Source organism: Dendrobates tinctorius, unplaced genomic scaffold (assembly GCF_039654945.1).
Source record: "Dendrobates tinctorius isolate UK_male_01 unplaced genomic scaffold, ASM3965494v1 ptg000019l, whole genome shotgun sequence".
In the NCBI taxonomy this organism is placed as follows: domain Eukaryota; kingdom Metazoa; phylum Chordata; class Amphibia; order Anura; family Dendrobatidae; genus Dendrobates; species Dendrobates tinctorius.
In genome coordinates this window covers 84,514,406-84,539,764 of record NW_027361687.1, presented here as the reverse complement: position 1 = coordinate 84,539,764, position 25,359 = coordinate 84,514,406, and the positions used below count along the sequence as shown (strand labels likewise).

Sequence of the window (25,359 nt, the reverse complement as noted above, 5' to 3'; positions counted from 1 at the left end):
ATGGAAGAACCTCTGCCACTGTTGTCCAGAGACCCAGTGAAATTCCACCCACTGAACCACGTTCGCAGTCATCAGCACACTCCCAGGCCACTCACCAGCAATCGGTAGCACAGGCATGGGAGAAAAGCGGCCATACTCGGCAAACCATCCCCGAGCACTGGCTCTGAATGCCGGCATTGCCAAACTACTGGCCCTTGAGATGTTGTCATTCAGGCAGGTGGAGACTGACACCTTCCGGAACTTGATGTCATTGGCAGTTCCACAATACAATGTGCCCAGCTGCTTTTATTTCAGCAGGCAAGCCGTCCCTGCCCTGCAAAAGCATGTGGAGGGAAAAATTAAAAATGCGCTACTAAACGCCGTCAGTAGCAAGGTCCACCTGACCACCGATGCGTGGACCAGTAGCCATGGACAGGGACGATACCTTTCCCTCACTGCCCATTGGGTCAATGTTGTGGAGCCGGGTGCAGATCTGGAGAGTGGCTCTGTACGTATTCTGCCAACTCCAAGGATTGCAGGAATGCAGTCTGTACATATTGAGTCCTCCTCCTACTCTAGTTCCTCGGAATCAGCACTGCATGAGCCTGTTTGGCCAGATATGAGCACAGGTGTGGCCAAACATCAACAGGCCGTCCTTAAATGAATTTCTTTGGGGAATCGGAGCCACACAGCACAGGAGCTCTGGAATGCCATCAAGCAGGAGAGCGATGTGTGGTTTGTGCCAGCGAATCTCCAGCCAGGTTTGGTAGTGAGTGACAATGGCCGAAATCTAGTGGCAGCTCTGGGCCTAGTCAACCTCACTCACATACCATGTCTGGCACACGTGCTCAATTTGGTCATGCAGAGCTTTCTGAGGGACTATCCGGATCTTGATGCACTGCTGCACAAGGTTCGCCTAGAGTGTGCTCACTTGCGGCGTTCCAGCATGGCAAGATCGCGCATTGCATCTCTGCAACGCCGATTCCGCCTGCCAGAACATCGCATCATATGTGACCTCCCCACCATGTGGAATTCAACGTTACATATGTTGGAGCGGTTGTGTGAGCAGCAGGCAGCAGTAATGGAGTACCAGCTGCATCATGCGCTAACAAGTCGCACTGTGCGCCGGACACACTTCACCACCACTGAGTGGGCCACTATGAGGGACATCTGCCAAGTTTTGCGTGCCTTCGATGACTCCACGCGGATGGCCAGTGCAGATGATGCACTAGTCAGCATGACTGTCCCCCTTATCTGTCTGCTTCAAAAAACCTTACAAGCACTAAGTGAGGAGGTTTTTGAAGAGGTCGAGGATGAGGAGTCAGAAATACCATCTGCTTCTGGCAAGTCTGCGCAACGTGCTTCCACACAAAGGCCCAGGCAGGGGACACTTAGTGAGGAGGATGACGAGGAGTCAATGGAGGAGGAGGAACACATCTCTCCAGAGGAGGGAGGTACACAAGGCTCTAGTAGTCAGTGTGTACAGCGAGTGTGGGGTGATGCTGAGCAGGCTGAGATGCTGCCTCAAGCTGGGGACAGCGTTTCCGGTCCAGTTGGCAGTCTGCAGTACATGGTTGATTTCATGTTGCAGTGCTTGTTAAATGACCGCTGCATCGCCATCATTCTCCACACGGCTGATTATTGGGTGTACACCCTCTTAGATCCTCGCTACTGGGACAACTTACAAAGCCTCATACCACAGTTGAACAGGGAGCGTAAAATGCGGGAGTACCAAGAAACACTTGTGCAGGCCATCGTGTTCTCCATTCCCCCTGCAAGTGTTGCTGGTAGTGCTTTTCAAAGCAGCCATGTGGGTAGAGGCAGTGGAGGAAGCTCTGCACAAAGAGGTAGCAGAGGCAGTGCCGCAGGACAAGGCAAGGCCAGTATGGCCCAAATGTGGAAACGTTTTGTGGGACCGCCACAAACGGCTACACCATCACAGACGGCTCCAATCAGCAGGAGCCAACGTTTCCGTCAGATGGTGACAGACTACTTGTCTTGCCCTGTTAGTGTACTCCCAGACGGCTCTTCCTCATTCAAGTATTGGGTCTCTAAGCTGGATACATGGCCAGAGCTTAGCCAGTATGCATTGGAGGTGCTGACTTGCCCTGCTGCCAGTGTATTATCGGAACGTGTCTTTAGTGCTGCAGGTGGTGTGGTACCAGACCGTCGCACGCGACTATCCGCCGATAATGTTGACCGGCTTACTTTTGTGAAAATGAACAAGGCCTGGATCTCACCTGAATTTGCCAGTCCTCTTCCAGAATAAATAATTGGCTGGCAACAGGATCCAGGTCTCCTGTTGTGTTCATGTTTCTATGACTGGAACTTTATTTCCTGGGCTACAGCAACGCCCATTGTTGCTCAGAAGTGCTGTCCACACAGACAAAACACTCGCTCATGTGTAAGTGGGGTTCGGTAACGTCAGCTGATCCCCTGCTGTGTGGAGGGCAAAGTGTCCTGCTCCCTCCAAACTCAAAGTACCTCAGATTTACACCTGGCTTCAAGTAGGCCTCGGCCTACTATCTGATTTTCCCTGGGCTCCGACACCGCCAGTTGGTGCTCAGAAGTGCTGTACGCACAGACAAAACACTCGCTCATGTGTAAGTGGGGTTCGGTAACGTCAGCTGATCCCCTGCTGTGTGTATGGCAAACTCTCCTGTTGCCTACAACTTCTGACTACCTCTGATTTAATATGTTCTCTGATTTGCCCTCTGTCTCCACTCTGTTTTGAGTATTTCCTCCGGCCTACAACACCGCCTGTTTCTGCTCTCAAGTGCCGTCTGCACAATCAACACTTGTTCCTGTGTTACCTGGGTCCTGTAACATCTACTCATCTCTAGAGGTGAGTCCAGCAATGTCTCCTGCTTTGTCTACATTCCCACTACTTGTAGTGGAAAAGTGGACAGAGCAGGAGACATTGCCTGACTCAACTCTAGGGAGAAGCTGGTGTTACAGAACCCCAGTAACACAGGAACAAGTGTTGGTTGTGCAGACGGCATTTCAGAGCAGCAACTGGCGTGGTTGGAAGCCAGAGGAAATACTCGAAACAGAGTGAAGCCAGAGGCCTAATTGGAGTACGTTGACAGTTAGTAGTAGTGTAGAAACAATCGAAAACTGCCACCAAGTAGGCCTCAGCCTACTACCTGATTTTCCCTGGGCTCCGACACCGCCAGTTGGTGCTCAGAAGTGCTGTCCACACAGACAAAACACTCGCTCATGTGTAAGTGGGATTCGGTAACGTCAGATGATCCCCTGCTGTGTGTATGGCAAAGTGTCCTGCTCCCTCCAAACTCAAAGTACCTCAGATTTACACCTGGCTCCAAGTAGGCCTCGGCCTACTACCTGATTTTCCCTGGGCTCCGACACCGCTAGTTGGTGCTCAGAAGTGCTGTCCGCACAGAAAAAAACACTCGTTCATGTGAAAGTGGGGGTCAGTAACGTCAGCTGATCCCCTGCTGTGTGGAGGGCAAACTGCTGCTGCCTCCAAATTGCAACTACTTCTGATTTAAACATTCTCTGATTTGGCCTCTGTCTCCACTCTGTCTCTAGTATTTCCCCTGACCTCCAACACCGCCAGTTCCTGCTCACAGTTGCCATCCACGCATTCCACACTTGTTCCTGTGTTCCTGGTGTTCTGTTACGTGAGCAGATCCCCCAATGTGTGTCCGGCACTGTCTCCTGCGCAGTCCACCTTCCCACTGCAAGTGGTGGGAACGTGGACAGAGCAGGAGACAGTGGCAGACACACATCAGGGGATCTGCTGACATTACAGAACCCCAGTAACACAGGAACACGTGTGGATTGGGCAGACGGCTACTGTACGCATAAACTGGCGGTGTTGGTGGTCACGTGAAATCCTGGAAACAGAGTGGAGACAGATGCCTAATTGGAGCACGTTGACAGTCTTTTGTAGCCTACAAACAATCTAAAACTACCACCAAGTAGGCCTCGGTCTACACCATGATTGTTCCTGGGCTCCAGCAAAGCCAGTTGGTGCTCGGAAGTGCTGTCCACACAGAAAAAAACACTTGTTCATGTGAAAGTGGGGTTCGGTAACGTCAGCTGATCCCCTGCTGTGTGGAGGGCAAAGTGTCCTGCTCCCTCCAAAGTCAAAATACCTCCGATTTACACCTGGCTCCTAGTAGGCCTTGGCCTACACCATGATTGTCCCTGGGCTCCAACAACGCCAGTGGGTGCTCGGAAGTGCTGTCCACACAGAAAAAACACTTGTTCATGTGAAAGTGGGGTTCGGTAACATCAGCTGATCCCCTGCTGTGTGGAGGGCAAAGTGTCCTGCTCCCTCCAAAGTCAAAATACCTCCGATTTACACCTGGCTCCTAGTAGGCCTCGGCCTGCACAATGATTGTCCCTGGGCTCCAACAACGCCAGTTGGTGCTCGGAAGTGCTGTCCACACAGAACAAAACACTCATTCATGTGAAAGTGGGGTTCGGTAACGTCAGCTGATCCCCTGCTGTGTGGAGGGCAAAGTGTCCTGCTCCCTCCAAAGTCAAAATAACTCCGATTTACACCTGGCTCCTAGTATGCCTCGGCCTACACCATGATTGTCCCTGGGCTCCAACAACGCCAGTGGGTGCTCGGAAGTGCTGTCCACACAGAAAAAACACTTGTTCATGTGAAAGTGGGGTTCGGTAACATCAGCTGATCCCCTGCTGTGTGGAGGGCAAAGTGTCCTGCTCCCTCCAAAGTCAAAATACCTCCGATTTACACCTGGCTCCTAGTAGGCCTCGGCCTGCACCATGATTGTCCCTGGGCTCCAACAACGCCAGTTGGTGCTCGGAAGTGCTGTCCACACAGAACAAAACACTCATTCATGTGAAAGTGGGGTTCGGTAACGTCAGCTGATCCCCTGCTGTGAGGAGGGCAAAGTGTCCTGCTCCCTCCAAAGTCAAAATACCTCAGATTTACACCTGGCTCCTAGTAGGCCTCAGCCTACACCATGATTGTCCCTGGGCTCCAACAACGCCAGCTGGTGCTCGGAAGTGCTGTCCACACAGAAAAAAACACTCGTTCATGTGAAAGTGGGGTTCAGTAACGTCAGCTGATCCCCTGCTGTGTGCAGGGCAAACTGCTGCTGCCTCCAAATTGTAACTACTTCAGATTTAAACATTCTCTGATTTGGCCTCTGTCTCCACTCTGTCTCTAGTATTTCCCCTGACCTCCAACACCGCCAGTTCCTGCTCACAGTTGCCGTCCACGCATTCCACACTTGTTCCTGTGTTCCTGGTGTTCTGTTATGTGAGCAGATCCCCCAATGTGTGTCCGGCACTGTCTCCTGCGCAGTCCACCTTCCCACTGCAAGTGGTGGGAACGTGGACAGAGCAGGAGACATTGGCAGACACACATCAGGGGATCTGCTGACATTACAGAACCCCAGTGACATAGGAACACGTGTGGATTGGGCAGATGGCTACTGTACACATAAAGTGGCGGTGTTGGTGGTCACGTGAAATCCTGGAAACAGAGTGGAGACAGTTGCCTAATTGGAGCACATTGACAGTCTGTTGTAGCCTACAAATAATCTAAAACTACCACCAAGTAGGCCTCGGCCTTCACCATGATTGTCCCTGGGTTCCAACAACGCCGGGTAGTGTCAAGGTCACTATGCCAACAATCCGTTGTCCTGTCGTCTTGCGACCGGGTTAGCCGACTCTACGGTGCCTGCAGTTTAGGTGACTCCTATGTGGGCTGCGGGAACTGGCACTGAAGGCTGGATCCGTAGTGCCAATGGGACATGGACCCCCTGTAGGACTGTGGGTTTTGGTAACTGCGGCCGGCTTGCGGCCTGGCTACTTTGCTTTGGATGGGTACCTTCTGATACCCACCCGGGTTCCAGCACTGTCAGCTGGTTCTCGCCAGAGCCTTTGGCCTAGGTGCCTCCATCTCGGTATCTGAGGTCCAGCACCGTCAGCTGGTCCTTGGTAGTGCTTTTTAGCACAGGTACCTTCTGCTTAGTAACCGTGGTCCAGCACCGTCAGTTGGTCCTCGGTAGTGCCATTGGCTCTTGTTCCTTCTGCTACCCATCTGGGTGCCAGCACTGTCAGCTGGTTCTCGCCAGAGCCTTTGGCCTAGGTGCCTCCATCTCGGTATCCGAAGTCCAGCACCGTCAGCTGGTCCTTGGTAGTGCTTTTTAGCACAGGTACCTTCTGCTTAGTAACCGTAGTCCAGCACCGTCAGTTGGTCCTCGGTAGTGCCATTGGCTCTTGTTCCTTCTGCTACCCATCCGGGTTCCAGCACTGTCAGCTGGTTCTCGCCAGAGCCTTTGGCCTAGGTGCCTCCATCTCGGTATCCGAGGTCCAGCAAGGTCAGCTGGTCCTTGGTAGTGGTTTCTAGCACAGGTACCTCCAGCATAGTAACCGGGGTCCAGCACCGTCAGCTGTTCCTCAGTAGTGCCATTGGCTATTGTTCCTTCTGCTGCCACTAGGGGTTCCAGTACTGTCAGCTGGTTCTTGCCAGTTTCTCAGCCTTCTTGTACCTTCTGCTACATTTCCAAGCTCAAGCTTTTTGAAATTGTCTTTGGTAATCCTTATTGATCTCCATGACGACAACCCTGATGACGACGACCCTGAAGACCACACCAAACAAGACCAGAAATATGACCCTAAATAATATGACCAAGAGGACAAAGAACATGAAGACAACCACCAAGATACAGAACAAAAAACAGAAGAACAAGAAGCAGAAGAATCAAAAGCAGAAGAACAGAAAGCAGAAGAACATTAAGCATAAGACTAAAAATCATCATAGAAGAAATCAAAATTATAAGCAGAAGAAGACTAAGCAGTAAATGGGGGTGAGTCCATTCCTCCTCGTGGTGCCCCTGGAAAATGCCTGCTGCTGCAGGCCAAACTGAACGCGGACAAATCCTGTTGTAAATCTTTAGTGACAGGCAGAACGTAAGGTGTAGTCTTATAACTTTTATAGATAAGTACTATAGGAATGCCTGTCACCATAAGAAAATGAAGAAAAAGAAGAATAGGAAGAAGATGAAGAAATAGCATATGAAAATTAATAATAGCTGAATAAGAAGAATATGAAGAATGGAAAAAAAAATTAATGGGAAGAAGATGAAGAAGAAGAAGATGAATAAGGTGAAGAAAAAGTTGAAGAAAAAAATGCTACTGCTGCGGATCATGAAGGAGAAAGTGTGGGAGAAGTACAAAAGAAGGTGAAGAGCATGGAAGTTGTGAAACATACATATCTGACAAAATATAAAAAAGGTTAACATAGTCAATATCTTTTTAACTCCGAACGTCTTGAAAAAAAAATTGGAATTAATGCTATGCCATGTGATTTGAATAAACCACTATGCCTTTAATGTCTCCTCCACCACCCACAATACATTCTACATGATTCTTATTTGTTTTCAATTATGTAGAATTAGCCAACAAGGAAATAAAGGGCTTTTTTAAATTCCGATACCGGAAGTCCCAATGACTTGAATGGGACTTCCGGTATCGAAATCGGCGATACCCGATATTTTTTTCGTACCGGCGATACCATTCGATACAATATTTTTGGGTATCGAACGGTATCGCTCAACACTACTGGGCAGTTAATTCCTTCACAGGGACAGCCACTAGAAATTTGGTGTATTGATCGAAGATGGTTAAGATGTAGCTATGGCCTGTCCTGCTGGCCTCTACCTTCAGATGATCAATGGCTACTATTTGAAATGGACGTCAACTTACAAGCGGATGCAGTGGTGCTTTATGATTACCTTTCACAGTTGTGATAGTCACAGACGTGTGACATTCCTGCCACCATTTTTCAATGTCTCCTCTCATGTCAATCCAATAGAATCGCCTACGGCCTGTGGCTTCTATCTTTTTCCCTCCAAAATGCCCAGACACATCATGATAGGCACTGAGGACCATGTGTACATCTCTCGTTGTGATCACAATTTGATGGAGATGAGTAACGGTGATGTGATCCACGCTACTGCGATAATGCAATCCTTTCTTCACAAAGAACCGTTTTCGTTGTCTCGACAGAAACAGTAAGTGAGGGTCTGCATCTCCTCTGCAACATCTACCGTCATGTTTTTGCCGCGATGAGTAATTCCCACATTTCTGCAAACACTCGACTTTCCGTCTGTACTTTTAGCCATGTAGTTTGCAGTAGTGGAGAGTCTGGAGTGGCTTACTCAGATTGAAATATATAAAAAGATTTAAAAGTACCACAACACTGTATACTGGTGTACGCCTCGAATACCTTTCCTTTTTTCTACTTTTTAAATTCTGGTGTAATACATACTGAGTCGGTGAGTGTCTGTGTCTGACTCCGGAAGTGTGGACGGAAATTTACAATTACCCCTAGACTGTATACACCAGGTATGTGCTGATACAGTACCTTTGTTCAAAATTTTTTGTTAAGGTATCATCCATAATGAGTGAGCGTGGTTTCCGCCTTCTAAAGTATATAGACGTTGAATCGGAGATACCAATTTTTACCCTATACTCGATCCAGCTTGTATCTTGTTATACAGTACCTTTGGTACACATTTAGTGTTACGGTCACATCCATACTGGTTAAGCGTCTGAGAGTGACTACGGGACTATGTAAATGGAGATTTTAATTGTACACTATAATAGACATACTTGCTATCTTGTTATCCAGTACCTTTTTAACAACATTTTTTATTATGGTCAAAACCAGACTGAGTCTGTGGGTGACTCCGGAAATATATACCGAGATTTCATATTTGACCAACACTGTTTAGAGCAGTACGCTTCTGATACAGTAACCTTTTTTGCTATTTAGATTCAGGTGTAATCGATATAGAGCCTGTGAACATCTGTCTGTTAATCCGGAAATATATTTGGAGATTTAAGATTACCCCAACACTGTATACAGCTGTATGCTTATGTTACATTAACCATTTACAGCTTTTCATATTCTTGTGTAATCCATACTGGTGCCTGAGAGCATTTGTGTCTGCCTCCTGAAATATAAACGGAGATTCAGAATGTTTACACTATACTATATATACCTTGTATCTGGTGATACTGTACCCTTTTTCAACTTTTTATTTTATTATGTAATCCATACTGAGCCTGTGAGTGTCTGTGTATGACTCATGAAATATATACGGAGATGTACTATTATTCCTAGACTGTCTAGAGCTGTACACTTCTGATACAGTACCATATATCTGCTGGTATTTTTGGTCCATTTTCCAAAACATGAGGAAGTATGGTGGAAGAGGCTGCGGGGTGGGGGGCCACCTGGTACTGATGGTGGAGGTGGTGCATCTGCTAGTAGTGCCAAAAGCACAAGAGCAGCTAAGGCAGGAGGTGTTGAGCCTGCGTCATGGTCTAGCTCCGGTAGGCCTGTAAGGCTCCCTTTTCTGGGAGTAGGTAGACTGCTTTTAAAGCCGGAGTATCAGTAACTTTTTTTGGCTTACATTGCTGAAAGAGCCTCCAGCTCTATCGCCTACTCTTCTGAAGTTTAAAAAATCCAAGCACTGAGTTGTCAGTGCAGACTTCTGGTCAGGAGCATCCCCTTTCCTTGTGTCCTTCACCCACATCAAAAGTGAAGGATGCGGCAGCACACACTTCAAATAACTCCATGGAGCTCTTTCACATACCATACCTGGTTCATTGAAAATGGGGTCCATCATATACTGGAGCCTTCCAAATGGGAGACATCAGACACTGGAGGAGCATTTATGGTGCCCATTATACTCTGGAGCATTAGAAATGGTGCACATTATATATGGAGCATTATTTGGGCCCATAAGACACTGGAGCATCATCCATGGGGCTCATCATATACTGGAGCATTCTAAATGGGGCAGATCAGACACTGGAGCATCATCCATGAGGCCATCATATACTGGAGCATTCCAAATGGGGGACATCTGACACTGGAGCATCATCCATGAGGCCCATCATATACTAGAGCATTCCAAATGGGGCAGATCAGACACTGGAGCAGCATCTATGGGGTCCATCATAAACTGGAGCATTCCAAATGGGGGACATCTGACACTAGAGCATCATCCATGAGGCCCATCATATACTGGAGCATTCCAAATGGGGGACATCTGACACTGGAGCATTATCCATGAGGCCCATCATATATTGGACCATTCCAAATGGGGCAGATCAAACACTGGAGCAGCATCTATGGGGCACGTGATACACTGGAGCATTAGAAATGGGGCCCATTATATATGGAGCATTATTAGGGCCCATAAGACATTGGAGCATCATCCATGAGGCCCATCATATACTGGAGCATTCCAAAAGGGAGACATCAGACACTGGAGCAGCATTTACGGGGCCCATTATACACTGGAGCATTAGAAATGGTGCACATTACATATGGAGCATTATTTGGGCCCATAAGACACTGGAGCATCATACATGAGGTCCATCATATACTGGAGAATTCAAGATTGGGGACATCAGACACTGGAGCAGCATTTACAGGGCACATTATACACTGGAGCATTAGAAATGGAGCCCATTATGTGGAGCATTATTTGGGCCCGTAACACACTGGAGCATCGTCCATGGGGACCATCATATACTGTAGCATTATGAGGAGCTCATCATATACTGTATGGAACATTATATGTGGCCAGTTATTCTGTACGGAGAAATATATGGGGCTCATTATTCTGTATGGCGCACAATGTGGTGGCCATAATACTGTATGGAGTAATATACTGTCCTTTTTTTGAGCTATTGTAGAATTTAAAATAGATATCAGTCATGTCACGTAAGCAGTGAAGTATTTTTCATTGTACTATACCTATATTTCTGTGCCGTATCGGAGCATCATGAGTTGTGGTATGTGTTAAAGGGGCACTATTTGGCCCAGGGCACATGAAAACCTGGAGCCAGCCCTACCCCCCACAACTTTAGCCAAATAACCCCCAGTTTTCAGTGCGTAACTATTATTATAAAGTTAATTAAGGTTGACAAGCTTCAGTAATAAGAATTGATGTTTTTGGCATTGAAATGGGCACTGTAGGTGTGTTTACTGTCCTCCACTCCCTGCTGACTTTGCTTCCCCATTGACTTATATTGGGTTTCGTGTTTCAGTCGGCCTCCGACTTTTCCCTATAGTCGGCCGATTTCGTTCGACCCGACTTTTGTGAAAGTCGGGTTTCATGAAACTCGACTTGACCCTAAAAAGGAAAAGTCGCTCATCTCTATATAAAAGCAAATAGTATCTGACAGCACTTAGAGCAAGGTAGGTTTTGAAAAAGCGGTACACATCATCTCAGAAAAAAGGGGGGGGTCAAAATGAACCCTCTTGGATACCAATTAAAACCAATCATCCTGCTGAGTGTCATGTCGGACGCTGTTCACACCACAGCATCCGGCAGGCAGAGGTAGTTCCACCTCCAGCCACTATAGCCTCAGTGGCGCCGGTTTGATCTTCAGGCTCTCGGGGGGTTAATCCTGCTGGAGACCAGGTTGGAAGGTTAGTCACGCCCACGGTCTTTAAATAGTCATACTGGCATATGGGCGTCGCCGATTATAGCTTGTGTTTCATACCAAGTGGTTCCGGTCTGGAGTGGAGGTGTTCAAGAGAGAGAGATTCATATCTGGTGTCGTATGATCCGTCGTTATCCTTTCTCCTTCCCATATTTGTGTTTAGTTGTGCCCTGTTCACATTACTGTTTATTCCTGTGTGTGTGCGGCGCAGTGCAGTTTAAGTTCTCCCTGTCTGTCATTATTTGTGTGGGAGCTTTGGTGGTGTGACTCCTCACTGGGTGGAGGGTGGAGGGTTAAGTGCAGGGCTGAGCAGGAGATAAGGAAAGGTCGGAGGCTCAGGCATTTGCACCTTCAGCAAAAACCCTGGGTTGAGGGTCAGACAGGGTTTCCCCTAGTAAAAGGGACACCACAGGGGCCCCGGGTATTTCAGCCTTAGTTGAACTAAGCCCCCGTGACATTATAATCGGCCCACATTTTTTCAGGAGTCAATGGATCCATTAGATTCCATAACCCGCCAGTTGGCGGCGCTGTCCTTACAGGTCTCCGAGTTGAAAAGCGCAGTTCAGCAGCAGGGCCTGGTAGTAGCAAAGGTGCAAACGGCATCTGCAGGTATCGGTGCAGAGCCGAAGTTTCCGCTGCCAGAACGATTTTCAGGCGATCGCAGCAAATTTGTCGTATTTCGGGAGGCCTGCAAATTATACTTCCGCATGCGGCCAATATCCTCAGGTAATGAGGCCCAGCGAGTAGGGCTGGTGTTGTCATTACTGAGTGGTGACCCCCAAGCATGGGCATTTTCCTTACCAGCTGACTCTGCTACATTTCATTCGGTCGATAATGTTTTTTCTGCCCTCGGGCTCATTTACGATGACCCTGACCGACTGGCTCTAGCGGAATCTAAAATCCGCGCCCTCCGCCAGGGGGAGCGCTTGGCAGAAGACTATTGTTCGGAATTTCGCCGCTGGGCTGTAGACACACAGTGGAATGACCCAGCACTGCGGAGCCAGTTTATTCATGGGGTATCAGGGAGGGTGAAACAAGCCCTCCTGATGTATGAGACTCCGGCATCATTGGAGTCTGCCATGAGTTTGGTGATATGTATTGATCGCCGTTTTCGTCAGGGGGCACAGGAGACGCTACCTCTGGGGGAAAACAGAGGTGCAGGTGTGGTTGAAGTAGATGAGTCCCCTGAACCTATGCAGATTGCTGGCGTGGCACAGGTTCAGCCTCGCGCTCCGGGATTCTGGAAGCCCGGAGCATGTTTCTACTGTGGTAAAGGAGGTCATTATGTTAACGTTTGCCCGGTACTACCTAAGAGGGTCACACCGGCGGAAAACTGTTAAGCTCAGAGGGTATGGAGGAGACCCAACTGAGCGTATGCATATCCTCCATGATGGTATCTCAATGTATGCTCCCTGCCAAGGTTATTATCGCCGGCAGAGAGCTACCTATATCAGTGTTTGTGGATAGCGGTTCCGCCACCAATCTCATAGATGAGGAGTTTGCACACACTGCCGGGTTTAAGATCGAAAAACTTCCTCACCCCATACAGGTGGTGACCATTAATGCTGTTCCCCTCCCTCAAGGGGAGATTACTGAGTTTGTGGCAGAGGTGAAACTCCACATTGGGGTCCTACATTCTGAGTCGGTTACATGTAGGGTCCTCCGTAATCTCCCAGCTCAAATGGTCCTGGGTTTTCCATGGCTGTCCAGGCACAACCCGGTAATTGATTGGAAAACTCAGGACATAGTACAATGGAGTGGTTTCTGCCAAGACAATTGCTTGGCCACATGTGTGTCCGCCGTGACGCCCAGCCTGCCGGAGGCTTTGCAGGATTTCGCGGATGTTTTCTCTGAGAAGGGTTGCTCAGAACTGCCTCCACATAGAGCCTATGACTGTGCTATTAGGTTAAAACCCGGGGCCAAATTACCTAAGGCCAGGATGTTTAATATTTCTGGTCCTGAGAGACAAGCTCTGAAAGACTACATCGCGGAGAGTCTGAGCAAAGGTCACATCCGGCCTTCGTCCTCGCCTGTAGCCGCGGGGTTTTTCTTCATTAAGAAGAAAGATGGGGGGTTACGCCCGTGTCTGGATTTCCGAGAGTTAAACCAGATTACTATCCGTGATCCCTACCCAATGCCGTTGATCCCGGATTTGTTCAACCAGGTAGCTGGGGCGAAATGGTTTTCCAAGCTGGACCTCAGGGGGGCGTATAACCTCATAAGGGTCCGTCAGGGGGATGAGTGGAAGACGGCGTTTAACACTCCTGAGGGTCATTTTGAGAGTCTGGTTATGCCGTTTGGGTTGACCACCGCGCCTGCCGTATTCCAACATTTTATTAATGATGTATTTGCTCATGTCCTGGGGAGATTTGTGATTGTATACCTGGATAATATCCTCATTTATTCTAGCGATCGGGACACTCATTTGGAGCATGTTAGGCAGGTGTGACAGTTGCTCCGGGAGAACCAGCTCTATGCTAAGCTGGAAAAATGTTTATTTTTTGTCCAGGAGTTGCCCTTTTTGGGATATATTGTGTCCGCAGCCGGTTTTAAAATGGACACCGCTAAGGTGCAAGCGGTGTTGCAATGGGAGAGGCCGGAGAGTCTGAAAGCACTCCAGCGGTTCCTTGGTTTTGCGAATTATTATAGGAAATTTATAAAACACTTTTCGACTGTCGCCAAACCGCTCACGGACATGACAAAGAAGGGTGCCGATCTGGCGAACTGGCCTGAGGTGGCTATACGTGCATTTGAGCGTCTGAAGAATAGTTTTGCTTCAGCCCCCATTCTGGTGCAACCAGACGTGTCTAAACCTTTTGTGGTAGAGGTTGATGCGTCGGAGGTGGGAGTGGGGGCAGTACTGTCTCAAGGCTCGTCCTTGAGCGAGATGCATCCATGTGCCTACTTCTCCAAGAAGCTGTCGCCGGCCGAACGGAATTATGATATCGGCAACAGGGAGTTGTTGGCCATCAAACTGGCTTTTGAGGAATGGCGACACTTCTTGGAGGGGGCGGCTCACCAGGTCACAGTTATCACCGACCATAAGAATCTGCTCTACCTGGAGTCGGCCAAGCGTCTGTCTCCTAGGCAGGCTCGCTGGGCATTGTTTTTTACTCGTTTCAATTTTCTTGTGACGTACCGTCCCGGGGCTAAAAACACCAAGGCGGATGCTTTGTCTAGGTGTTTTCCGGGGGGAGAACCTCGGGAAGAGCCGGTACCCATCGTCCAGAAAGGGGTAGTGGTCTCGGCTCTCACGACTGAGGTAGAGGCGGAGATTGCCGAGGCCCAAGAGGAGGTACCACCAGGACTTCCCGCCAACAAATCATTTGTACCCCTGCATCTTCGGCCTAAGGTGTTGAAGGAACACCACGATTCGGTACTGGCTGGTCACCCAGGGGTGAAGGGCACCTTAGAGCTGGTATCGCGTCATTTCTGGTGGCCCAAAATCCGGCAGGATGTGGTCTCGTACGTGGCAGCTTGCATCACGTGCGCTAGGGCTAAGTCACCCCGAACCCGTCCTGCTGGCACGCTACAGCCTCTGGGGGTACCCAATAGGCCATGGACAGAAATCTCCATGGATTTTATCACTGACTTGCCAGCCTCGGCAGGGAACACGGTCATCCTGGTGGTGGTTGACCGTTTTTCAAAGATGGCGCATTTTGTGGCGTTGTCCTCTTTGCCCAATGCTAAGACGTTGGCTCAGGTATTTGTGAAGGAGGTGGTCAGACTCCACGGAGTACCGTCTGACATAGTATCTGATAGGGGTACGCAATTTGTGGCGAGGTTTTGGAAAGCTTTTTGCTCTAGGTTGGGGATCAAGTTGTCACATTCATCGGCGTTTCATCCACAGTCTAATGGACAAACTGAGCGCATGAACCAAAATCTAGAACAGTATTTACGATGCTTTGTGTCCGACAACCAGGAGGAGTGGTCTACTTTCCTTCCTCTGGCCGAATTCGCATTAAATAATCACCGCCAAGAGTCATCAGGAGAGTCTCCATTCTTTTGTGTGTACGGTCAACATCCTCAGTTTTGTACCTTACGTCAGGGTGACTCCGGGGGTGTCCCGGAGGAGGATCAGCTAGGAGCCCAATTGTCATCAGTCTGGAGGCGGGTGAAACAGCATTTGTTGAGCATGAGTGCCAGGTACAAATGGGTGGCTGACAGTAGAAGCGTGCCAGGTCCGGACCTGTGTGTGGGTGAATGGGTGTGGTTAGCTACGAAGAACATAAAACTCAAAATCCCATCTTTAAAACTGGGTCCAAGGTTTATTGGGCCTTTTAGGATTTCTGCCATCATTAACCCAGTGGCTTATCGGTTGGAACTTCCTGCGGTGTACAGAATACATAACGTTTTTCACAGGGCTTTATTGAAAAAGGTGGTAGGCTTGGTGGACACGACGCCGATGCCACCTCCAGTCATGGTGGATGGCGAGTTAGAGTTCGAGGTCGCCAAGGTGGTGGACTCTCGAGTAGTACGCCGTACTCTTCAGTATTTGGTGCACTGGCGGGGGTATGGTCCAGAGGAGAGGTCTTGGGTTCCAGCCTCAGACATACATGCGGATCGGCTGGTCAGTTCTTTTCACCGTCGTCATCCGGACAAGCCGGGTCCTATGAGTCTTGAGGGCCCTGGGGTCCCTCGTAGAAGACGGGGTACTGTCATGTCGGACGCTGTTCACACCACAGCATCCGGCAGGCAGAGGTAGTTCCACCTCCAGCCACTATAGCCTCAGTGGCGCCGGTTTGATCTTCAGGCTCTCGGGGGTTAATCCTGCTGGAGACCAGGTTGGAAGGTTAGTCACGCCCACGGTCTTTAAATAGTCATACTGGCATATGGGCGTCGCCGATTATAGCTTGTGTTTCATACCAAGTGGTTCCGGTCTGGAGTGGAGGTGTTCAAGAGAGAGAGATTCATATCTGGTGTCGTATGATCCGTCGTTATCCTTTCTCCTTCCCATATTTGTGTTTAGTTGTGCCCTGTTCACATTACTGTTTATTCCTGTGTGTGTGCGGCGCAGTGCAGTTTAAGTTCTCCCTGTCTGTCATTATTTGTGTGGGAGCTTTGGTGGTGTGACTCCTCACTGGGTGGAGGGTGGAGGGTTAAGTGCAGGGCTGAGCAGGAGATAAGGAAAGGTCGGAGGCTCAGGCATTTGCACCTTCAGCAAAAACCCTGGGTTGAGGGTCAGACAGGGTTTCCCCTAGTAAAAGGGACACCACAGGGGCCCCGGGTATTTCAGCCTTAGTTGAACTAAGCCCCCGTGACACTGAGATGTAGCAAGACACCACAAAAACTATTCAAGTGACTGATTGGTCCTCTCCGTCTGACCGTTGGTCTTGGGATGGTAGGCAGAGAAGGTCAAGCAAATACCGAATCTTTTGCAAAATGCCCTACAGAATTTGGACACAAATTGTACCCTCTATCAGAAACCACACTCAAAGGCACACCATTCAGCCATACAACGTGCTCAACAAACAATTTAGATAGTGTTTCTGCATTAGGCAACCCTGTCAAAGGTACAAAATGTGCCTGTTTACTGAATCTGTCAACCACTACCCAAACCACAGTTTTGCCATTGGAAGGAGGGAGATCAGTGACAAAGTCCATGGACACATGAGTTCAAGGTCTAACTGGAATTGGCAATGGCACCAATTTCACGGCTGGCCGGTTATGGGAGCTCTTAGCACGGGCACACGTATCACAAGCACACACAAGCCTAGCGACATCAGAGGTCATGGAGGTCCAACAAAACAGCCTAGCAATGGCTTTCTGGGTGGCCAAGATCCCTGGGTGCCCACTGAGAGCAGAATCGTGGGGCTACCGGGGAACCCTCAACAGGTACTGAACCGGGACATAGAGCTTATTATCAGGCAAAGATGGAGGAGCAAGAGACTGAGCCTCTGAATTTCACACTCTAATTCAGAGGATACCCCAGTAACAACCATACCGTGCTGAAGAATGGAGGAAGGAAGTTTGGGGGGTGATATCAAATCAAAACTGCGAGATAAGGCCATGACAATCTTGGAACCAGGCCTAAAATGTGATGTTTCAGGCTAAATACGTTCAAGAGTGGACCCTCTCGGCCGTGGATCTGGAGCCCCTGGGCCGAGCACACCAGGTGGAGACCGACCCCTATACAGGGATCGTTAGGGGCAGGACCGCAGGGGGCAGAACCGCGACAGCCGGTACCAAGAGGGACGGCTCGAAGGACAAGGCAGGACGGGAACCAGAGTACCAGGAGGGAATAACGGAGGGCACTAGGCAGAAGACCACAGGAGGGAGAATCGGAGCAGAAGGGACAAGGCAGAGACAGGCAGAAGGGAGCGGAGCAGGGCACAAGGCTGGCCGAGGGAAACAGGGCAGGACAGAAGGCAGGCAGAGGAAGGTAGCACTAGACAAAAGGGCAGGCTGGGTTACTATAGAGAAGATATGCGGCCGGAGTGTGCAGGGTAGCCACACAATCACCAGGCGCCCTCCATATAGGGAGGACGCCCTCAGCGACGCCCCCCACTAGCGGAAGAGAGCGGGGGAACGCGCGCCCGCGACCTAAGGCCGGCGCGGGTACCCGCAGCAGGGCGGATGGCAGAGCGGGAGTGCGCGAGGACCGGAGCGCGCAGGTGAGGAAACGCTGCGGCGGGCACCGCCGCTGAAGGGGCATCGGCGGGCACGGCCGCCGATGTCACAGAAAAGTAATAGAAAAATGAAACAAGAAAAAAAAGTGACCACCTATCCCGTCTAGGAGTTAACCGCTTGGCAGATTCAATGTAAGACAAGTTCTGGTGGTCCGTAATCACTGTGATCTGATGAACTGCCCCCTCCAAAAAATGCCTCCATTCTTCAAAAGCCAATTTTATGGACAATAACTCCTGGTTACCAACATCATTTTTCCTCTCTGCAGAAGAAAACTTCCTGGAGAAAAGGCACATGGTCTTAAATTGGTCAAAGTAATGGGTCCCTGGGACAACACCGCCACCACTCCCACCTCCGATGAGTCCACCTCTACAATGAGTTGTTCTGATGGATCAAGCTGAACCAATACAGGAGCAGATATAAAACACTTCTTTAAAGTAGTAAATGCTTCAACCGCCAAGGGTGATCAGCCCCCTGTGAGTGAGGCTTGACCACCTGAGAAAACCCCTTGATCAATTTTCGAGAATAATTGGCAAAACCCAGAAAACACTGCAGACCCTTAAGGTCTCTGGGTTGCACCGAATCAACAATGGACTGTACCTTTCCGGGATCTATCCGAAACTCATTGGCAGAAAGGATGATCCCCAGAAAAGAAAGCTCCTGGACACAAAACAAACATTTCTCGGGTTTAGCTTACAGAGAATATCCTCATAACCTGTGAAGAACAGCACGTATCTGACCAATGTGGGATTCCTTGTCAGATGAGAAAACAAGGATATCATCCAGGTATACTACCAAAAAAGCACCAGATAAAATCAGAAAAAACATCACTTGTGAAGTTCTGAAATTTTCCAACTGACCCTCGGAAGTAAGAAATGCTGTTTTCCACATATCCCCTTCCCAAATGAAGATAGGGTTATATGCTAAGCTGAGATCAAGTTTGGAAAACCACTTAGCCCCAGACAATTGGTTATAGAGATCAGGAATGAGTGGGAGTGGGTAGGCATTTCTAACGGTAATTTTATTTAGTTCCTGGAAATTGAGGCATGGGCTTAAACCAGCATCTTTTTTCTTGACAAAAAAGAATGCCAGAAAGATTGTACAAACGGGCTTTAGGCAATTTAAAACCCGGCAAAAGATTGGTGGTACAATCATAAGAACGATGTGTTGGCAAGACCTCAGCCACTTTTTCGAAGAACACGTCCCCAAATTCCTTCAGGTACTCCTAAATACCCTCCAGACTGATGGCAGACACAAAAACAGCAGAAAGACAACCATTGGAACAATTAGGACCCATTTAACAATATCACGAGATCCCCAGTCTATAACAGGATTATGCCTCTGTAACCAGGAGAACCCTAACACCAGTCCAACAGGAAGATTATTCATAACATAACATGAAATTTGTTACTGGTGCAAGGAACCCACCTTGAGGAGGAATTCCTCAGAGACAAACTTAATAACATTTTGAGCCAATGGTGTCTTATCAATGGCAATGATATGGATGGGAGCCTTTAACCTAACTGTCCCTAACTTTAACTTGGACACCAGACTAGAGTCAATGAAGTTCATGGAAGATCCACTGCCCACAAAAGCCGAACTGGATGCGAAGCCACCTCCATAACACAGTTCCACCTCTAACAAAACTTTTTGAAATTATGAAAATGATACCTGAGAATCTGGGTGACCTCCTCGACAATCACCCAGACTCGGCAGCATGTTACTCGGCGGACAAGAGGGGCATTCCTTCTTCCAATGTCCTGGATCTCCATGATAAAAACATAATTTCCCATCACATCGACGCCTCCTCTCATTCTCCTTGAAGTTGGTGGCACCAACCTCGATAGTCTCCGTGAATGGCATCACCTCAGACTTGGTAGGCAATGCAAGAATCTCACGCTGGATAATTCCTCTCTCTCATAACCTCTGGTACACATGAATGGCCTGGGTCATGGCCTCCTCCAGGGAACTGTGTGTCGGATGGAGGACCAGCGTGACCTTGAGATGATCATAAAGTCTTCTCCTGAACTGGCATCTCAAAGCAGAGTCATCCCAAGACAATTCAGTAGACCACAGTCTAAACTCAGAACAATACCATTCAGCAGTGAGTTTACTCTGGGAAGAATCCAGGATATCTATAAACAGAAAGATAGTGAGGAAACACTTAGCTAACCTAAATGAATTCAAGTCTCCAGGTCCAGATGAATTACACCCCAGAGTACTGAAGGAGATAGCAGAAGAAATTTTTGAACCCCTCTCCATAATCTTTGAAAATTCTTGGAGAACAGGAGAAGTGCCAGAAGACTGGAGAAGAGCAAATGTTGTTCCTATCTTCAAAAAGGGGAAGAAGGTGGACCCAGGCAACTATAGGCCGGTGAGTCTGACTTCTATACCAGGAAAGATCTTTGAACAAATTATTAAACAACATGTATGTCAATACCTGGATAAGAATGAATTGATTAAGCAGAGTCAGCATGGGTTTGTAACTAATAAGTCATGTCAGACTAATTTAATTTCCTTCTATGATGGTATTACTGATTGGGTGGATCAAGGAAATGCTGTAGATATAGTATATCTTGACTTCAGCAAAGCATTTGACAAAGTCTCTCATACAATCCTTATTGAAAAAATGGCTAAGTATGGAATGGACAAGGCAGCTGTTAGGTGGATTCATAACTGGCTTAGTGATCGGACCCAAAGAGTGGTCGTAAATGGCTGCACATCCAGTTGGAAGAATGTCTCAAGTGGGGTACCACAGGGCTCTGTCCTGGGCCCTGTATTGTTCAACATCTTTATCAACGATTTAGATGAAGGAATTGAGGGTAAACTGATTAAATTTGCTGATGACACAAAGCTAGGAGGAATAGCTAATACTAGAGAAGAGAGAGAGAGGATTCAAAAAGATTTAAATAAACTGGAGAAGTGGGCAGCAACTAACAGAATGGTTTTTAACAGGGAGAAATGCAAAGTACTACATCTGGGCAATAAAAATGAAAAAAGCATATATAGAATGGGAGGAATAGGGCTAAGTGACAGCACATGTGAAAAAGACTTGGGTATACTAATAGATCACAGACTGAATATGAGTCAACAGTGTGATGCAGCAGCAAAAAAGGCAAATGCAATTCTAGGATGTATTAACAGAAGCATACAGTCTAGATCACGTGAAGTCATTATTTCCCTCTACTCCTCTTTGGTCAGACCTCATCTGGAATATTGTGTCCAGTTTTGGGCACCACATTTTAAAAAAGACATCAACAAACTAGAGCAAGTTCAGAAAAGAGCGACCAGAATGGTGACCGGTCTGCAAACCCTGTCTTATGAGGAAAGGTTGCAGGATTTGGGAATGTTTAGTTTGCAAGAGAGAAGACTGAGAGGAGACTTAATGGCTGTCTACAAATATCTAAAGGGCTGTCACATTGTAGAAGGATCAACTTTGTTCTCATTTGCACAAGGAAAGACTAGAAGCAATGGGGTGAAACTGAATGGGAGGAGCCACAGATTAGATATTAGAAAAAACTTTTTGACAGTTAGAGTGATCAATGAGTGGAACAGGCTGCCACGAGAAGTGGTGAGTTCTCCTTCAATGGAAGTCTTCAAACAGAGGCTGGACAGACATCTGACTGGGATGATTTAGCGAATCCTGCTTTGAGCAGGGGGTTGGACCAGATGGCCCAGGAGGTCCCTTCCAACTCTACGATTCTATGATTCTATGACCCATGATCATGTCCTCTGCTACCTTGACCCGGTCTGGTTCACTATAAAACAGTCCTATAGCCTCAAAGAACCTTTCCACAGACGTACATTCAGGGGCAGAAGCAGGTAAAGAAAAAACCCAGGTTAGAGCCCCCCCCCCCCCCCCCGGAGTACTGAAATAATTATCCTCACCCGTTGACTCTCATCTCCAGAGGATCTGGGTCTAAGGGGAGAAAAAAGCTTACAACTTCCTCTGAATGAAAGAATCCTATCCTTCTCTCCAGAGAAAGTATCAGGGTACCTGACCATAGGTTCAGGAGAGTGTAAGATCACATCAGTAGGGTTAGATTGCCTAACAGCTGAATTAGTCATGGAACCCTGATAAGATTTAACAGTCTGAGTAAGCTCCCGCTGGAGTTGGTGGTAAGAGGAGGCAAGAGTCCTATGTTCCACTGAGAAATCTTGCATCATTTGAGACAGATTGGACATCTGATCGGCCAGGTTACAAAGCTGATCCATGATCAGAGAAAAAAAATGCAAAATCCCCTTTAAATGTATAGGTCAGCTATAATGTCATGCTACTGCAGTGCAGTATAGAAGAATCTCCAGCAGGGCGCGCTGATGAGGGAAGAGAGGTTGATCACACAGTGTAGCAACACTGAGCAGCAGCACAAGTGCCACCAGGTGGCAAAAGAGTGGTCAGACAACCCAAGTCAGAAACAGCCAGGAGCAGAAGTACCAGAGGTCACAGCGATACAAGTGGTCTGAAACATGCCAGGGGATCAGTAAATGTCAGAAGCCGAAAGACAGAAGCCTGTCCAAATGCAAGCCAAGTCAAAACCAGGGTCCGGACAGACAGCGGGATTAAACAGATACGGGGCAAGTCAGGGATCACAGCAGGACAAATCAGGATATACCAGAGTCAGATACACATGCCGAAGTCAGAACTATAGCTGACACCGCCTGCTGGATGCAGCGGAGCTAAATAGCAAAACTGAGACCAGACTGAGGCTGAGAAAAGCTAACTCCTAAAATGACAAGACCAGGAACATGGAAAGACAGGACTCAAAACCTAGATCATGACAACAGAAAAAAAAGGTGAATGAAGGCCTGATATGCAACAATTTGTACCCCACAGATAGACCAAGCACCTGATGGAGATACCACTCTGTTCAATATGTGGCCTGTAGTTTTGCTTTTTCTAAAGAAAAATAGTGTATAGAATTAGGGTAAGACACAGCAAAAACAGTTGAACTGAGTCCTCAAATGCCAATTTTCAATATGTGGCCTATATATATATATTTTTTTTTTTACAGGAACATAGTTTCAAGAACTAGGGTAACAGACAGCCAAAACAGTTGAATGGAGGTCTTAAATGCCACTATTTTTATCCCACATATAGAGGAGGAGTCAGACGGAGATATCACACTGTTCAATATGTGGCCTGTATTTTTTTATATTTTACCCCAAAATAGTCTATAGAACTAGGGCAACAGACAACAAATACAGTGGAATGGAGGCCTGAAATGCCACAATTTGTAGCGCACAGATAGATGAGGCATCTGACTTTGGGTTTCCATGGCAATGATCAGGCACCTGCAATAATGTTGTGGGGGGGCACCAATCTGAAGACAGAGAGAGCTCCCGTCCCACTGCCTGCCTCCTGTATGTTGAGATTACACTCAATCATAACATTTAGGAGATTAACTGCCACGGGCAGGACTGACACCGCAGATAGCTGTTTAGTGCAGGAGTTTAGCCATTGACAGCGCTGAGCTCCTGCACTGATTGGGCAGGTGGTGCTGATATTTCAGCATCTCTTGCACGATTATGCGGCGATCGGTCAGATTTGGGTGTGGCAACCGACAATATGGGACTCTGCACCTGTTCCTGCTCCTCTCAGCTGTCAGTGACAGCTGTCAGCACTGAAATCTGTGTGCTTACATGCAGTTACAGTTCAATGTCACGATGGGCATGGTGCGGGAACTGACACCCACTTATGACCAGCTATGTCCATCATTGGTTGTAAAAGGGGTTAAACAGAGTGCTTGCAGAGTTGTCATAGCAGCTTGGGGGGCTGGTTTTGGCCAATAAACAATGGTGGGATTGCATTATTTTCATTATTTTATCTCACTTGGATTTTTCCTGGCTTTTGGCAGATTGTATTGTAAAAAGTATGGTGTCAACTGATCCCTCAAAAATCAATTCCTGATACCGCTATGTCAGCGCACAAATAAAGTTATGGCTCTTGGAAGAAGGAAAGGGAAAAATGCAAATGCAAATATAAAGGCAAACATTGTCTGCAGAGGCTAGGTGTGGAGAATAAAGATCTACACTAGAACATATCTGGATGTGATACAATTTGATACTCCCTACCTCTTTGAAATGTGGATTCCACACAATTGCACTTTCATTTATCTGAAGCTGTTTATGAGCAGATGAGAACCAAGAACCAACCAAAACATTTTTTATTCTCTTATTTGAACTTGCAATGAAGTTTAAAATGTCAAAGTTTCCTTTAACATATCCTCGGTCGAAAATATCTGTGCCAGATGGACCTTTTACACTTAAAGTTCTTAAATAATAGTTTAGCTAAAAATGAAAGATAGAATATGAGTGAGTAGAGGCAATGAATAATACTATTAATCTCATTACTCTAAATTGGGTGTGGTTAGGTGTATTTTATGACAAAAAAGCAGCAGTGTGCCAAATCAGGCATTGATTTTATCCATTTATTAAAAGTCAGGAGGTATGGCATCCCGTATGTGTCCTACTGTATGTGTGAGTGGCGTGAGTACCATGTTTGGAATATATTCTAGGTACAGTATGCATGGCAATATTTGTTCTGTATGAAAGTGATTTAACATGATTTTCAACAGTAGGTGTTACCGCCGGCTCTCCGCAAGTCTCACTCAGGTCCTCACCTGTCATCATTTCATGTCAGTACTCAGTGAAGGTAATGTGAGCCGATCTTCACTGCACGTTTTGATTAAATGAAAGTTGTGCATTCATGAGACTGTTAGGGAGCTGTCGGTGATGCCAGCCCTTGCAAATCAAGTTATCATGCCCGCAGGGGTGAGTCAGCACTTCAGTAACAAATATAGACAGGACAGATTAATCAGAAAAACCAATGTGTTTTGACCAGAAGATCTCAACCATGATTAAGACCTTTTGGTTGCAAAGTGTTGGCTTTTCTGACTGACCTCAGCTATCTATGCTTATGTTCCTGAAATAAATATGAAGATTTTAGTTCCAGATATCTTTTCACTGTTACCATCTGAGAAGCTCATGTGCCTGTGCACCTATATTAGGATTCTACTGCAAGACTGATGAGCTGGAATCCCAATCAAAAAATGACTGAAATGACTAGACTGAGGAAACCAATGCCCCCTTGACTAGTCTGAAAGTAATTAGGAGATTGTAAAAAGATTTTTAACATTCTTTTTTGCCATTTACTGAAACCAGATCTACAGTACAAAAAGCAAAAAGTATGTTAGGCAGGTTGTTACCTTAAGAACAAGCACATGCTGGTGGTCTGGGGGCAATGGGGACCTCTTTAAACCCATAATTGAAAATCAATTA

General features: G+C 47.5%; 1 protein-coding gene across 1 annotated transcript in view; it reads right to left on the bottom strand.

Moving 5' to 3' along the window:
• LOC141082670 (vomeronasal type-2 receptor 26-like) overlaps positions 1–25,359 on the bottom strand; it is a 197,404-nt gene that overhangs the window by 90,021 nt on the left and 82,024 nt on the right. The window contains exon 8 of the mRNA XM_073566619.1: positions 24,154–24,369. Coding sequence (XP_073422720.1) covers positions 24,154–24,369 — 216 coding nt within the window. The remainder of the gene's footprint in view (positions 1–24,153; positions 24,370–25,359) is intronic.